Raw genomic sequence first — 17,112 nt, 5'->3', positions numbered from 1 at the left:
TGTGGTGCCTGAAAGTGCTAGAGGCAAATCACGACTATAAATATTTTCTCCTGAAGAGATTGTCTGTAACTTACAGGACTAAGAGAATGGAAGGACTGCATAAACATGAGTTTCTGATTTACAACACACAGTGTCCTGTCTATGGGGTTGCTGCAGGTTCTCTCTTTGTGGTGTTTCTCCAGGTGATTACAGAAGTTACATGTTCAACCCTTTTGACTGGGAAGTAAGTGTTAGGTGTTATTCCAGCTATATGCATGTGGCATCTCAATTTAGTGTGCTGGGGAGAAGTTCAAAATTAATTCTCTGTTGGCTTCTCAGTCTGAACCAATACTTCTGTTCAGTGGTTGTGGTTGGGAAAAGCACTTCACCAGTGCCAGAATTTGTGTAGCACACAGAGGGTGCTGGTAGTAGTATATCTGCAATGAACTGAAGTGAGATCTCGGTGTGATTTCTCAGATCTTCTCTACAAGGACACCCTGTTTGCTGGACATCTTAGCAGAGAGCAGAAGAAAACATTCATCACAGTTTTCAAAAAAATAGCGAGAACAGACTTGTCTCCACAGTCTTTCATGAACGCTGCTTTATAATCCTTTAGAGAATACTCCAAGTGAACTGGCAATAGAAACTTGAAATACAAACCAGTAAGAATTATCATCTGCAGAGTATCTGCAGCATGTTACATCAGGGCTGTGAAGAGACATGGTGGGGGGTGCTGAGTTTCTGCATAAGGAAAGGATGCTGCTTTACCAGTGTCCCCCTGTTCTAAAACAAAGGTACCATCTGAGTGACTGAGAGAAATGTAGACACTATTTGTACACTGAACGATTCCAGTTTTGCTGTCTAATAGGGTTCATAGTGGATTGTGCCTTGAATATTTAATGTATTTGTAGTGCTAAATGAGGATTTGAATTGCATTTATGATTTCTTTTTTTTTTCCTATATCAGGACTTGCATTTTAGGAAAAGGTGCAACGCTATAATTAGAAAGCTAAGAATGAGTGAGGAGGCAAGCAGAAGAAACCACTGATTACATATGAATATCAGTAAATAGGATGGCTGAGACACTTTTTATATGCGGTATCCTAATAACTTGCTCTTAGGTTAGAAACTGAGCCTCAGATAGTTGCCAGCCAAACTGCTGCCTGTCTCAGGAAAGGAAATACTTAATTACAGCTTTTGTCACATGACTAGCAGGTCCTGATAAGCAAGTTACTTTCGAAATTTTAATACCTTTTCTTTTCTGTACGTTTACTTTTTAATTAGCTTACTTTGTAGGTTGATTGGACCATATCTTGATGACTCCTCTAAGGAGTTTTTGGTATTTAACATAGCAAATTCAGCTGCAAAACTGTTGGGGAAAAAAAACCACATTGTTTTCTGTCTATGTTACTTTTTTTTTTCTATCTGTGGCTTCCTGCTATCATTGCATAACTCTGCTAAACCTTATCAGGCTGAGGAAGGACCTAACCTGTTATTTATATCTAATATATTAATAATATACCAAGTGTTTTCTAGCAGAGAACTGCTTAGGAGTGGGATGAAGGGAGACAGATTTTTTTTTTCAATATTTAAATATAGCTAGCAAATACTGAAATATTTATGGTTTGGCTCTAGATGAGGAGAGAATAAATTTCTTCACTCTTTTTCCTTTCCTTACGGGGTATAAAAATGGTAGCCACAAGTGGTTCAGAGAAGAGACATTTTCTCAGCTAATTTGTCTTTATGGGCCATTTTTGGATTCAGCTTGGATCTAGTCCTATGTGCAGTAGTTAATTGCATGGAGTTTTTTTTCTAGTTCAGCTAATGGAGGTGGAATTTTCGTCTCAAGAATACAGAGATCATTACTTGAATTTCTTCTAAATCATGGAATTTTCCTATAAAAAAAAAAACATTAAGAGCCCAAACCAGTTATTTTTATAATCATTGAGGTGTTTTCATATATCTTGTGATTTCAGAGGGATTTTAGTGTGCACTTCCTTCTAACCCCAAGTCTTTGTGTAACCATGAAGTCTAAACCATGTCCTTTAAAAGAGAGACCTAGGAGATTGTCATGAAGTTGCTGGTAAAGGTAAGGTAGGGCAGGGGAGGAGTGAAGTATCATAGGAATTGCAGTGAAATACAGGAACAAGCCACACTGCCGAGTTCCTTTTCTGTTTTTCATTGTGATTCTTCGTGACACAAACTAAACCAGTCAGACCTTTTCTATTCTAATATCATTCATGGAAAAAAGAGGATATAACCTTTTTTGCTCCTTATAAGGGATCTTTTTTCCAAAGGTTTCTTTTTGTTGTGCAGCAAGGTTTCAATTGCCTTTTTTTTTTCCTTGGTAATTTCGGCTGTTGAAATGGAAAGTGTTGCCTGGGACAAGTTCCGTTAACATCAGAGGCTTCCTGCTCTCAGAACTGGCCTCTATTTTATAGCTAATATCACCTTTAAAATGGGCGAATAGAAAAGCCTTATACCAAAGCCTTAGGGGCTAACCTGGTTTTGTGCAGAAAGCAGAATGAAATTTCTCTTTACACCACCTAGAAAGGACATCTTTTCTACTATAGCTAATTTCAGTGGAATGTAGCCACAACAGGAATAATTTACCTGGGATGCAACAAATCCCAGCTGACAAAGAGCAGTTCTCTTTCTCCTTTCCAGAGTTCAGCAAGCATGCAGGAGAGTGTCAGGAAGTTTGCCAGACTCTGCTGCATTGGAAACCCACCTTTCCTGGAAAGTAAAACACCTTAGAACCACTGAACTTTCTTCTGCTAACACTTTGCTCTTTCCTACTCTTAGGTCCTGAAGTCAAGACTTGAATCTTTCCAGTTGCAGTCAGTTTGATAGGAGATTTTTGGTTCAAACTCATCCCAGAATTTTTCATGTAAGCCTCAGCTTTTGTTAGGTCCTAGCTGCAGCATTGCTTCTGCTGCAGAAAAAGCAAATTTAACATTTGTTGTTAGTAAATGTTAATATGTGTCATTTATCCTTTCCACTGCTTTGGTCATTTGCTAGTTTTTTGTAGCTGTTAGTCAAATGCTGTCAACCATGTCACCCTGATTTGGAGTTTTCTCCTCTTCAGCAAGAGTTTGCCATTAAAGCTACTTTCATGTAAAAGGATAGAACTTCAATCTTCAACTTGAGTTCAGGCTTCGGGGCATTAACTTACCAGACTGCAGATTTAATGAGGACTCTTGGCTTTCTGTAGTAGAGGGCAAGTGTGATATGCCTAACATTCAGAGAAAAAATAACTTGAGCTTGTTGCTGAAAGAGGGGGAAAAAAAAATCCCAGGTGTTGCCATCATGTCCTGGACATCTTAATTCAACAGGCAGCTTTTTCATAGGATACGGGTGAAAATACTGCAGAATAAATAAGACAGAGAAGAGAACAGAGCAATACCGACAAACTTATTGCAATGTGTGTGAGAGGTGTACAGATGATATGAGCCAACCTGACTCTTCCCTGTGGGTGATACATCTGGTCTTAAGGCAAAAACTGCAACTGGTCTGTGTTTCTTCTTTTAAGATGAAGAGGAGAAGGGAGAGCGAAGGAGAAGAAGAAAGGAAGAAAAAAAATTGATTGCGGTCATCCAGCTTGGCAAACAGTTCTTAATTTCTCAGGCAGGCCGAAGAGGTTGCAGTGTATCCCTTCATCACCTTGGTCTCGGTTGTTGAGGCAGATGTGAGAGCAGAAAAATATGTCACTTGTTTATTGTTTTTTTATTCATTATTATTCCTTCTGAAGGAGTAAAACACTGATTAAAGAGGAATCTTTCAGGGTTTACTGCAAAAAATGACAGTACATAATTTCCCTGGAAAGGAAAAAAGCACTTTTTAATGCTTACTGCTAACACTGCATCAGTTTCTGGGATGATGATTTAAATGCAACTGCTATGGTTGCAATAGGACTGCAGTTCATTATAAAGTCTATAGTTGCAAACCTGTGTGAGGACTGGTAGAAAAATATTTAAGCAGGGAACAGATTTTAATATTTTTCTTCAAAAGAACATGGCCAATCACTAGCTGTTGTTTGCTCTTACATGTGTGCAAATATTATGTACACATATAAACTTTATAAGTACAAAGCAGTTTTCTGTTTTTCCAGATACAGTATTATTAGCTTTTAGCTATCGTAGCTAGTCAGTGATATCCTAGTTAGTCAGTGACTAACAAGAGTATTCTAATAAACAGCAGTGAACAAAACATGCTTATTTTATGATCATAAACAACAGCACATAAGCACCAAAGCTAAAACTTGCCTTTAAATAAATGTGTGTCATGGTGCACTTCTGAAATAATTGCTGAGCAGAAAAAATCTGTTAGTGATAAAATTACTGTAGGGACTCTATTTTGGCTAACATTGGAAATGTTATTTCCAACGTTATGCTAGTAACGTTTATGCTAGTAATGTGGTAATGACTATAGGATTCTTATCTTTTGAGAAATCTACAACTGCCTGTTTAGTCTGAGCAAGGCATTTAGCCAGTTGCATATATTCAATGAGGGCTACAGAAAGGCCACAATTTCCTGAATATAACTATAGAGTAGAAATATTGTGCCCTAAATAACACACCAGTTACTGTAAATGTCAGTAGAGAGTTTTACTGACTTTGATTTAGTAAGAGCCTATAGCAAAGCCAGCTGTTAACACTTAACTGCTTGTCATTGTGAAGGGGGGAGCATCATTTGTACACACTTTTGTCTTTTGATTAAAAGAGGAAAACCATTTTTCAAGCACTTCCCAACAGGTGCAGAACCACAGCATTAGCTGTATTGGACTCTTTACTTTGCTCCTTTTTTGTGTTTGTACTGAATTTCCTAGTTCTTCTTGGTTAGTTCTTTTAGGAAAAAGCTGATGCCTGCCTTGGAAGCACATCATCAAAGACTAAGGAAATTTATTTCAAGTTAGTTGAGGAGCCCTTCAAGTGTAAGCTTAGAATGAAGATGAAGAGTCTGCATTCATATGTCTGTGTATAAATCATTTTAGTATTTGCCACAAACAGGGAGAAAATTAATAAAAATGGATGAAACAGTGATAAACAGAAGAAACTAACATCTTGGCAGCCCAATCATCTTTTCTAAATCAAGATGGCTTCTAATAGTTGCCATTTTCTGCAAAAGGCACTTGTTCTGCCCTAATACATAGCTTTTTGAATGATGGGGGAGACTATGCAATGAAATGAAAAATACTTTGCAGGGCTTCCAGCAATATTTTTCAGCTATAGCTTTTGAGGGTTTTTGCAAGGGCAAAAAAATGTGTAGGCGAATGGTCTTTCACAAGTGAAAATCTGCATGTCCAAGTCAAGTCGCTTGGTTGCCAGTGTGCATGTTGAACTTCAGGCCAGTGTACAATTTCAAAATTGCAGACATTGATGAAAGTTACCAATGTGTTCAGATTGGCAGACAATACACTAGGGAGTCCAGTGTGTGATGACAGGCAGGCATATTTCCCTATGATCATGTGTTTTGAGGCTGACACTAGTCTTATGTGTATGACCTTTTGCATTAGTGCCAGACATGTTGTTTCCACTTACTCTTTTTCTCGTAATACAGTAAGTACTCTTAAAATGAAATACTTCGGGTAGGAAATGATGAGGGAAGGCAGAAAGATGGAATAAGCTGGTTTTGGTTTGTTAGTTATATAACACAGCAAATCATATTTTGACTGACGCAAGATAAGTATTTTCTCAACAAAGGCAGTTGTGTTGGAGCATATGGAGGCTGACTTTGTTGTAGAATTTAATGGTGTGTATTTCTACTTTTGTGGGAGTATATACATAGTTCTATTTTTAGCATTGTCACCTTCAGTGTCATTTTGTTTTTTCATCCTTTTTTGGGTTGCTGAAGCCCATGGCCTAGTGTTTCAAGACCAGCTTTTCTCTAAGTGGTCTTAATGATTCTGAAGTGTAATTTTTCAGAGTAGACACCTGCATTACAGCAGAAACCACATTAAAAAACCTCTTGAGAAAAAGGTGTGGAAAGGCGAGATAATGAAACATTGAAAATACCATGTGCTTCACTTCTTCCATGTAAAACAATCAAAAAAGGGATTAGAATAAAATCTGCAGTTCTTTCCCTGCTTTTGCATAATCAAGCTACTTTGTGCCCTTGAAGTCCTTACATGCAGGGGCTGAAATGTGTCCAACCCTTCAGATGAAGGGAAGATAAAGAATATTTTATTTTAGCACAAAAGATGATTTGCATTTTCACTCTCTTACTCTTCCACTTCTCTTTCCTTCTTCCCCATTTACAGCTTCTGCGATCCCAGATAATGGAAGGAGATCCTGTCTAAAGCTTAAGGTCTTTGTGCGACCAGCAAGTAAGTTCTTCAGATTAAGCTTTCGAGGGTGGCTTTGTAGTGCATGGTTTACTGTGTGGTCTAGTAAACAGCAGGAAATTTTTTTTCCACTGTTAAATCTTGTGTATATGTTCTGTACAGCAACATTTGTGTTATGATTTTCATCGTATTTTCTTATCATTCTTTATAAAGCTTTGTTTTAATTACATGGCAATTGCTAACTTGTTGTTTCTTCAACTGTTGTACAAATGGAAGACTATACTGGCATTTGGACAAGTGCCACAGACTTTAAAATATGAATATGCTTAATTATATATAGTAAATAGAGAGAAAAAAGAGAGGAGAAGAGGAAAGTGGGGAGTTTAAGGGTGTCTCACTAACATATTTGGCTGTTATCTCTATTTTTGTTATAGACAGCTGTATGAAAACTATAGGTGTTCATGATCGTGTTTTCGATGTTAACGACAAAGTAGAAAATTCATTAGAACCAGCAGGTTAGTATGCTTAGACAATCTCTTTTAACAAATGCGTGTATCCCTCTGGTGCTTCAGTACTTTTTTTCCTCTTCTCTCTGCATGCTTTGCATGGTACAACTGCTCTGCTTTGCACATTTCTAGCAGTGCTAGTATTGCTTATGGTATATTTCCTGTATCCTCTCTTTAATGCAGGGGAGGAAAAACGTTGTTTTGTTTGGTTTTTGGGTGACATGGTTTAATAAAATATGGTGTGTGCCAGTGTAAAATTTTCAGCAGTATCCTGAAGTCACTGGCTCATCGAAGAGACCATGGTGGCAAAACACACTATTTATTAACTGGGCCCAAAGTTTTAGAAATAGTGTCATTGGGCACACTTCATCTATTACCTGGTTTCAGAAGACTTTCAGAAAAACAGAACCACTGCTTGTTTAATGCTGGTGCATGACACAGGCATGCAACTGACAGAGTTAGTGTTTAAAGAAAGAAATTAGTCCTTTAAAATTATATACATTTGTATGTATATTTGGTTAGGCAAAGTATCATTTTTACATACATGCACACACACACACCCCGATATATATAAATTCCTATCCTGTTTTTATTGAAGCAAACTTCAGTTTTGGGGGGCTTTTCTGTCTTTTTTTTGCAAAACACTGCCTTAAGAATAAGAATAATGCTTGCTGTGATAAAGCCCCTCATCTGCCCAGGGCAAAGTTACATTAACTTCCACCATCAATCAAGCTCATGTGTCTCTGTGTGGAAAGTGCATGTGTATTGCTTGTATGGCTCAGGTTTATGACAGATAGAAGCATGTTTAGTTCTAGGGGTGTGAGTAATCCCACCAACTTCAATGGGATGGCTCATGACATCAAAATTAGGTGGGTATGTAGGAAAAGTATTTGCAATAGTAGTATTACCGGTTTGGTTTGTATGTACCTACACACTGCTCACACGTTGTTGTGTTCAAGCCTCAGTAATTAAAATACACAGTTAAATAAACAAATTATACCAGAAAAAAATTACACATATACCATTTAGTACATACCCTGAAGAGCAGATTACCAAGATTTTATTTTTTTTTCTCTTATGCTATTTGAAAGAGACTTCCCCTTTGCTATGAAGCAACATACTATTTGTTATTTGCAGTTCCTTTAACTAAAAGTAATTATTTATAGAGAAGTATAAATAAAGCTTTCACAAGTTATCCAGTTTGAATGATTTACCTATGGATACACAATAGATTTTGTTATTTTTCTTTAAGAGAATTTTCAGAACTCTCCTAAAAATTTTGGTTTTGAGAATCAGAAATGGTCTCTAAGCAAATCTAGATGCAAGGAGAGTACATTTACATTAGATACATTTGTACATTTACTAACAGCATTCTGCTACAGAAGGCATTAGGATGATCTTTCCCTATTTCTAGGTAACCTATGAATCTAGAAACTCAATCCACTTTTTTACGTTTTGTGATTTGGTTGACATGGGCCAATTAATGTGTATTTCTCTTGTTACTGGTTTGCAAAAGAGATCATCTGAGTAATAAATGCCTGATTTTAGTGAACTTGCTGAGCAATTTTTTTCAGCAGTGCTGCTCACTTCCCATTGAATGGCTATACTTAACTAGCACCATCACAGAAGTATATCCTTAGAAAGCAGCAGGCAAACCAGGGAACCAAAATCATACGAAAAGCATCCTGCAGTCTGAGATGAAATACTGTTTGTGTTACCAGGAGGAAACAATAGCTTTAAGGAGAAGGTTTGATATCAAAAAGTTCCCACTCCCAACGTCAGCGTATATTTGCATTATTATTTGGACCAGTCACCATTAGATAATCAGGCATTCCCAGAGTTGGCAACTACTGTCACACTTTTCTGTTATTAGGCTGTTAGACTTCTGCTGCCTTGGTGGATCTCGTTGCATGTGATCTGTGTTGTGTACTAATTTACCTGCCTCTGACGTGCATCTTCTGCTTCTGTGCTCTCCCCTAACCTGCCACTGTCTTCTTCCACAGTAGACAAAAGAATTGGGAGGCAGGAGGGTCATGTTCAGCAGATTACTTACTGTCACCTTTCTTTTAAAAAACACCATTCGTATGATTTTTGAACCCTTGTAATTTCACTGGTTTTGTTCAGCAATTTGTAGGAAACCGATCTATAGAGATCAGACTTGTTTCAGAAATGATGAAAGTAATTGGCCCTATTCCTGCCCTCCCCTTCTCTTCCTCCTTAATAGTAAAAATAAAAAGTTCTCTAACAAAAATTGCAGCTGTGAATATCTGGAAAAATTATACCTGAAGCATATGATGTAAAGCTATGTGATCTGGAAAATTCATGGCTGTCAAAATAATTTTTTCTAATTACTGCTGGCAATCCCAATCTTTAGCAGTGACCTTCCAGATTTTACTCAGGAATTTTGTGGTCTTCATCAACTTGCCTTCAGTGTTTAAAATAAAGCAAAGCCTCTTCCCCTAGCATTAAAGATTGTACAGTGTTATAACTCTGCACCTCCAAGGAAAATCATATTTGTAAAGTGATTTTGAGAACCACAGATGAATCTTGTGCTCTAATATATGAGTGCAGAAACCTTGGTCCTGCATTGACAGAAAACCCAGATGATTTCTTGAAAGGATCCCATTAATGTTACATGAAAATTAATTCTTCTCTGAAAAATGGCTTTATAAAAATGGCATCATAGAAGATCTCCACACTTTTTATTTAAGAGAAGTAATCTTTTTAGTTTAGGGCTTTTTCATTGAGTTTTTTTAGCAATAGCCCATGTTCCAATCATGGCAGTATCTGCTAGTCAAAGAGAATGAGGATTTATTACTGCTCTGAACTAGTTCTGCCCTATTGTGTTTTAGTGCTGACTCATGGATGTAATTAGGACAAAACTGTTGACATTCAATGTTACAAATTCAGATTTATTTGCAATTCTGTTGATGATGCAAGAGGTAGAAGGTAATGCACATCATTCTCCTCTGTAGTTTTAGTTCATCAGCAGTGAGTAAATGTTTCCAAATTGGGAAGAGCTGACTCTGAATATATGAAAGGAGGTAGAGCTGACAGTTAGAACAGGGATATTTTTAACCCCTAACTTCTTAGAGTATGATTTAATTGGGAAGTTGCTCTTGTGAATTACTGTATTCTCATTACACCAAAGTACAAGAGTGTAACTCAGAAGTGAAATGTGAAACAGCTTTTGGTACTGACAACCACTAGAACTGGCACTTTTCAGTAGCCAGCATTCACTGAAATTTTTAGATTCCTTTAGAATAATTCTGGATGGAAAATATTAGGGCCTCATTCAGGGTCGAAGTGCCTGGGAGGGTTTCCCTCCCGTACATGGTGAGGAGCTGTAACCAAAGTCATTCCAGCCAGCCCTTCCCACTGACATCAGTGGGACTTGAATCTGATGGTGTACGTGAATTTATTTACAGTTGATCAGTGCTTGCTTTTCATACTTTTCCTTGAGCAGCACTGAAGGCCTGTTGATAAGCCTGATGTGGTTGTAGCGTCAATTAATGCTGGAAAAAATTGTGATAAATTGCTAATCCAGTTTACTGTGCATCTTGCTGTAACCGAACTGGGGCTGAAAAGCCTATAAACCTAAATTATGCTAAGTGCTCTACCTGCTTTTGTGCTAGGTGTCAAGGGTATGAAGGGGAGGGAACTTGTTTCCAGCTAAAGCTAAGTAAAGTGAAAGGCTCCATGCCAAAGCGGCATGGTGATCCCAGTGTCCTGACTCCCGCTTCCCTTAGTGCCTTTAATTGGAATTGCAGAGCTCTCACCCAGTGTAATCCTGGCAGTGCAATTTGTTGAGATGGGAACTACGAGACAGATACATCATAGATATGTCAACATCTCTCATAAAATGGAGGAGCTTATTACACTAAGTAGTGAGATACTATTAATTTTGCTGGAAACTTAGGCACTCTAAAATAACTTATGAATACATTTTGAGGCCACTTCACACTTCCTAAAAAGGCTTAGCTTCTTTCGTTCATTTAGTACTAAGAAAATTCAAACCCAGAGCTGACTTTTTATGGCAAGCCTCAGACAGATTACTTTTAAAATAGCCAAATTAGATAGCTGTGGATATGGAGGGCTTTGCAGAGAAAAATACAACACCTATAACAACACTGAGGTTGAATTTGACTTCACCTACCTTTTTTTATGTTACAAGTTGTGTCTTTAAGGCTGATCTTTAGTTTACAAAAACTAAACAGAGCTTTATTCGGTATCATAAATTCAGTATTTGCTACTGTGCTTTTTTCTGCCACTAACGTATAAGCATGTTTTCCCAACTCAGCTGGTTCTTTTTTTCATTAGTTTTAGCAGCATATATGTAAATCTTTATTTTGTGTTCCATAAAAGGTAGTCTGTTACCCATGAGGTTTTCCAGATTGAGTATATATTCTATAAAATCGGAGATTGTCATGTGTTAGCCTTTAAAATTCTGTTTCAAGAAAGGGAGACTGGTCTTATAGCCCCTGCGCATCCCCGGATGTCGTGTACTTCAGTGGAAATTTTATGCATGGAAATGGAATATATACTTGGGCTTACAGGCTGTCATTTCAAACTCAGGAGCCAAAATCTGCAACTCAGTAAGGGTGTTAACTGCAAAATTAATTCTGAGCACGTACAACTCTTCTTCAAGCCCTTTTGAAAATCAGGTGTTTTTATTTAGCTGCCTCCCTATTGACATTGCTATCTAATGAGCCATCCAAAGCTAGAGCTACAGTGTTTTATTAGAAGAGGAATCTTTCAGTGCTCAATCTGCTGAAATCAGACTTACTTTCTGCTCCTCTGGTCTTCAGTGGGAGTTTTGCCAGTAAGAAATGCAGGACTTGGCCCCAAGTTGGTTACATAATGAGGTATTACACGCTTGTGAAAGTCAATGACAGCACAAGGTTCATTGCCCTATTTCATAAAGGCACTGAAATCTACTTACAGTTGTCGGCTCAGTGAGAGTTTATTAAGGATGCAAAATCTCATTGGAATGTATGCTTTCTGTTTGAACAGATGATACCGTACATGAGTCAGCCGAGCCATCCCGTGGTGAGAACGCGGCACAGACACCAAGGATACCCAGCCGGCTTTTGGCAACTCTATTGTTCCTCCTGGCAATGCTTTTGATATTATAGCACAGTATGCTCCGGCAACCTGTCGCAGAAAATATCAGGGTCTTGGAACAGCAAAGATCCACCTAACTGCTCATCCCAGGAAAGGGACTTTATTGTTTTTGCAGATGTCAAATTGTTATTTTTCCCTTTTCCCTTTTCTTCTCCCTTTTAGCCTGAACTCAGCAAAAATTTGAAGGGGATAACTAGCTTCAGCACCTGTCCCTACCTACCCTGTGACTTTCTTAACCCCTCCATATAAATAAAAGGACTCCAAATGAAAATGCCAAACTATAATAGTGACACTAGTGATTCTTATTTTCCTCTGCATTCTCCTTTAAGAAGTCACCTCTGTTATCTCACTGTGTCATCCGTATGTGGACAAGGAGGAATAGTGGCAGATGCAGTCAGTGAAGGATAAGGAAAGTGAGTGAAAGCCTGGGAGAGTTTTTCTCTCTGATAAAATATTTATGCCTTGTCATTCAGCACTGTAAGATGATCATGCAAGGCATCGTGTCACCATGTCAGGACTGGAGGGGAAATATTAAGAATAGATACAATATAACACCATTTCCTCCAGGAGTTTCTAAATGAACAGGCTTCTGAAAGGGAAAGACGATGTTTCTTATAGGATTGTCTTGAAACATCTTTGACAGTAAAATTTGTGCTCATGAGTAGAAACACTGTCTTTGGTGAGAGGAAGAAGATAGTATTTAGGAATGTTAGCACACAGCAGGCAAGGTCAGATTTAGGAAACTTCACTGGGGGTGTGAGTGCCTCTGTTATTTCGTTTTAAGGGGATAATGCACACCGGATTATTTTATTTTAAAACAAATCACCGTGGTGCTACAATTTTTTTCTTGAAATGCAGAGGCACTTTTGAGAATAAAGTGACCTTCCCCAGCGCTGACTTAGTAGCTGATAGCCTTGAATGCTGCTCTGGGTGTTAATACATGCTAAGAGAGGACATCAGTGGCCAGAGGAAACATGTTTGGGACACAGGATCTCCAGTGTGCTCTTGATTTGTCTCTCCTGCAAGTTCCTCAATCATGGGAATAAACCATATGTAGAAGAAGCCAGGACAGTCTAGTAGCATTGTTTGGTGGGGGGGAAGAAAAGAAGTGTGGAATATGAATTCAAGTGTTGATTTTTATCTTTTTCCCCTTCCAGCACAGTTTGAAGAGTAGAGGAAACATGTTTATCAGCCGGAGATAAACTAGATGGGCTCCCAAAGACTTAACAAAATATTTTTTTAAAAATCCACTAGAATAGAAAATACATTATTTAGATATACTTTATGCTGAGAGTGAGTATATATGCTTGTCCTATTTAAACATGTGAGAGAAGTGGTAACCCTTGATGCAATTAGGAAATGGGACTGTCTTGTTTGATGGAATTAGGAGTGACCCTGTTTAAGGAACCTGAGCCTTGGCTAATGTAGACCTTTAAAAAGTCATTTGCCAGGAAGTGCAAGCCTTGGGGTATTTTTTGGCTAGGCTGCCATGAAATTTGGACTGCTAAGCATAATCAGGCAAATATCAGACCAAGACTGAAACAGACGTTTTCTAACAAAAACTGTGATAATTGTGTTAAATGTGAAACAAAACATGGAGCGCATTCAAGCAAAACAAGGGTTTTCTAGATTAATTCTGAAGAAAAAGTCTGCCATAACAAAATTGAGTGATACCATTAGAGGACAGCACTTTGTGGGCCCTTTTTTTAATGAAGAAAAGCTTTCCAGAAGTTGAAGCAGCCCACTATTCAAAAAAGGAGGAAAGGCAGAAATAAATTTAAGATGTAAAGGGAGGTTTGTGCATGCTAAACTATGATCTCGGCTTGCCTGATGTTGTACAACATGGTCATTAATGCAGGGCCTGTGCTTACAGGTGGAACATAGGAAATTTCCTCTAGTGTGAAGTGCACACAATAAAGATACACAGTCTAAACTAGTAAGGGCAGTCATTATCTTATTACAGGCTATCTGGTACTTTTCTCTCTTTAATGTGGATGTGCTTGGTACACACACGAATACTTCCTGTAGGTAGGAATTAAAAAGCTTCAGATGAGGTGAGCTTAATCAAAATGCACCTTATCAAATTGATTGTTAACCAGAGTACAGATAATATTGCATGATAGGTAACCACATTAAAATGATTCATAGCAATTGCAGGCAGTCATACCAGTAGCGCCAATTTGATGTAGAAACGGTGACTTCATTTTTCATCCTTTGTCTCTGAATGATGTTGGAGTTCACGATGTACGTTTATCCGCAGCAAAGGATTTTTACTAGTGTTACTCCTGGGGAAATTCACCCCTTCGTTTTATCACAGAGCCCTGCTAGGTAGATGAGGAACAACATGAGTGATGCAGCTGCAAGGCAGGTCCCTGCAGTGCCTGGCATGGCTGGAAGCATACCAGACACTGTCAGTTTGATACTTGATGGCATCAGGCAATCCCCGTCATACCCAGCACATAAATGCTGATGAGCTTTGTGTTACGTTGCAGATCTCTGGATGCTTTAAATGCAGATGTTGGTGCAAATTAAGGAGATTTCTGCTCCCTTCCCCTTTACCTGCCCCAGCTCAAGTCTGAGGAACTGGTTCTCTCTAAGCCTCGGTGGCTTACTTAACCCCCATGGCCTGCACTCCTGGCTGCCAAGGGCATTGCGATGTGAAGCAGGGAAAATAGGGATCGGTCAGTTCAGTGGATACTGTGTATCCTTTAATAGACAAGGTAACATTTCGTGTTAGTTTAGAATATTGTTTTGTACTGTACTTACGTGGATGGCGAAGGAAAGACAAGTAAAACTTAAAGCTATGTTCTTTAAATTCTGTATTATTAGCAACCTCTGTTGTATATAGTGTTTGATAATAAAGTATTAATTTGATTCTTATGTCTTTTGTAAGTGAGAACAATAGACTTTCAGGATATTAAAATCACATGTTGATTACAAGACAGAGCTTTGAAGCATCAAGTGTGATCATGGCTGAGAACTGAGAGACAAGTGGCCATGATACTGCAGCATACAGGACTCATCTTTGAAAATCGTTCATCTATTGCAAGACTTCACAATGTCAAGACCTGGAACAACATGACTTTTGATGATCAATGTTTTGTCCTCAGTGTTTAAAGGTCTGATGTTGGAGCCCTGTGTTTTCTGCGTTAGTTTTTGTTCTTTTGTATCATGATTGTTTCTAAAAAGGCTTTGGGGATATAACAACTCTTCTGTTATTTTGTTTTTTTCTTTTTTCTTTATTTTTTTTCCTCCTGTTTTCCTCCTGGTTTTGTTTCCATGAATAGTCTTTTCCAGAAAGGATCTTGCCAGTGTCATGTGTGATATATGTATGTACTTGGTTCCAAAAGAACTAGAAACAAATTTGGGAGGTACTGAGAGTAGTAGATGAGTAGATTGTTTCCTTTCCTATATAATTGTGGAAGGAAAATGGTGGTACTTGTACCTGTTGATTCCCAGCCCTAACCCTCAAAACTGAACTTAATCCATTGCCTTGTGAGAGCAATGGTTCAGTCACTTTCAGAGGCTTAGAGTGTTAACTCTTCCCCTCCTTTCATTACACTTGGATTTTGTAATCACCAGTTTTAATGTGCAGCCCTCCACACTTCTCTTCCCTCTTCCTGCCCTTCCTCCTCTCCCACCCTCCTCTTTTTTTAATTTGGAGCTGTGAATGGGCAGATCTGTTTCTGGTCTGGCATCACTGAGTTTTTCCCATGCATTCGCCCTTGAGCTTCTCGGATGTGAGACAAATCTCCCTACAATAGGCTTGCTGCCATTGTCTGTACAGTTTAATAGATGCTGGCATGTTGGAGGTTACCCATGAGTCTGCGAAATCCGCTTTCCATGCTTACTCTTGACACCCCATTGAAGACACTCATTGTGTATGCATCTGGGTATGAAAGTCCAGCTCAGTGTGGTCCTGTGCTTGTACTGCCCTGCTTTGCAGTTTCTTTGCACTTATTCATTGAGTGCTGTTTTTGAAATGCTTACATGATATGAACTTAAAAGAAAATGTTAAAAAAAAAAAACACCCAAAATCCCTGCCCCATAAGATCTGTATTTGTATATACACGTGTCCGTACAATTATACTTAAATAAAATTAAAGATTTTCATCATTTTAATTGGTTTTCTTAGGCTACATTTTTGTTCAATGAATTACGTCTTTATTTTGGGGGCTGTTTGTGGGGGGCCACCTTACATATTTGTGGGCAATGAAAAGCAGTGAGGAGTATAAGTGGGAAAGTGTGAAGAATGCAGGGGGTGCAATGACTGACTATCTAGAGCTGTAACTACGAACATCCTGGCTGCTCTAAAGCCTGGCTGCTCTGCTCTTCACCTTTTTTTTATGTGTTCATAGCTCTTCCAAATAATTAGGAGAGTAAGGAACTACGTCAGCCAAGTTCTGGAGCATTACATGGTTTCCATCATCATTTTTGCACTGCTCTGGGCCTCTGAGCAGTCTTCCTTACTCCCCTGGGTAACAGGTGGTTGTATGGTATAATCTAGCTTCTTGAATAATAGAGCCAGTCCCAGAGGTGTGCAAACAGTGCTCCTCTACCCAGGGTGCCCCTCAGACTGACAAAGAGATAGGGTTGGAAGTGGCCTTGAAATCTCAGCCATGTTTTTCTTTGCAAAAGGGAGGAAAAGGGCATTAGAGCAGTGGGAGCCTCATGGATGGGAGAATTTGAGCAAGGGTGACTCCTGAAGGTAAGAGGAAGAAAGGGGAAACAAGCAACTGGCTGGCTGTCTCTCCTCCTCCTTCTTTCCACCCCTGCCCCAGAAGCTGATGTAGTGCCCTTAAAAATGCACAGGACTGGATTGGGGTTGACTTGTATTTAGGTCTGAAATGGTTGTCTTTGGCAGTGCCTACTCACTAATCATACGATAGGTTTAACCTGAGAATTTAGGTCATAGAAGGTGGGGGGCACATACCGAAACCTGTAATATATGCACCATGCATTCAAAACAGCTGTAATTACACCATGTTAGCATTAAACTCACTGAAAGCTTTTTATTACATTTAATTAGTTGACAGGGCAGCGAGTACTAATTATAACTTACTCTAACCTTCTTTATAAATGAGAAGTGACAGATTGGTGAGAGGAAAAGTGTGTGTGAGTATATGATACAAAGAATTGATGCACCAGACTTTTTTCCTCTGGAGCTGTTACAACCAGGGCAGGTAATAAGTGACACATGTTCAGTATGTCTTAACATAAT

The 17,112-nt window shown here is 38.6% G+C and overlaps 1 protein-coding gene across 2 annotated transcripts in view; it reads left to right on the top strand.

The window, feature by feature from the left end:
* Positions 1-11,958, top strand: part of EFNA5 (ephrin A5) — a 206,227-nt gene extending 194,269 nt beyond the window's left edge. Inside the window, exons 3-5 of one of the 2 annotated variants that reach the window (XM_059833490.1) lie at positions 6,238-6,303; positions 6,696-6,776; positions 11,781-11,958. In XM_059833490.1, the coding sequence (XP_059689473.1) occupies positions 6,238-6,303; positions 6,696-6,776; positions 11,781-11,902 (269 nt within the window). In that variant the 3' untranslated portion in view covers positions 11,903-11,958. The remainder of the gene's footprint in view (positions 1-6,237; positions 6,304-6,695; positions 6,777-11,780) is intronic. The other variant, XM_059833491.1, reaches the window with a different exon arrangement.
* Positions 11,959-17,112: the final 5,154 nt, after the last annotated feature.

The sequence above is a fragment of the Gavia stellata genome, chromosome Z (genome assembly GCF_030936135.1).
Source record: "Gavia stellata isolate bGavSte3 chromosome Z, bGavSte3.hap2, whole genome shotgun sequence".
NCBI classification, from domain to species: Eukaryota; Metazoa; Chordata; class Aves; order Gaviiformes; family Gaviidae; genus Gavia; species Gavia stellata.
The sequence above is the reverse complement of the archived record's forward strand: the minus strand, read 5'-3'. Positions and strand labels throughout refer to the sequence as shown.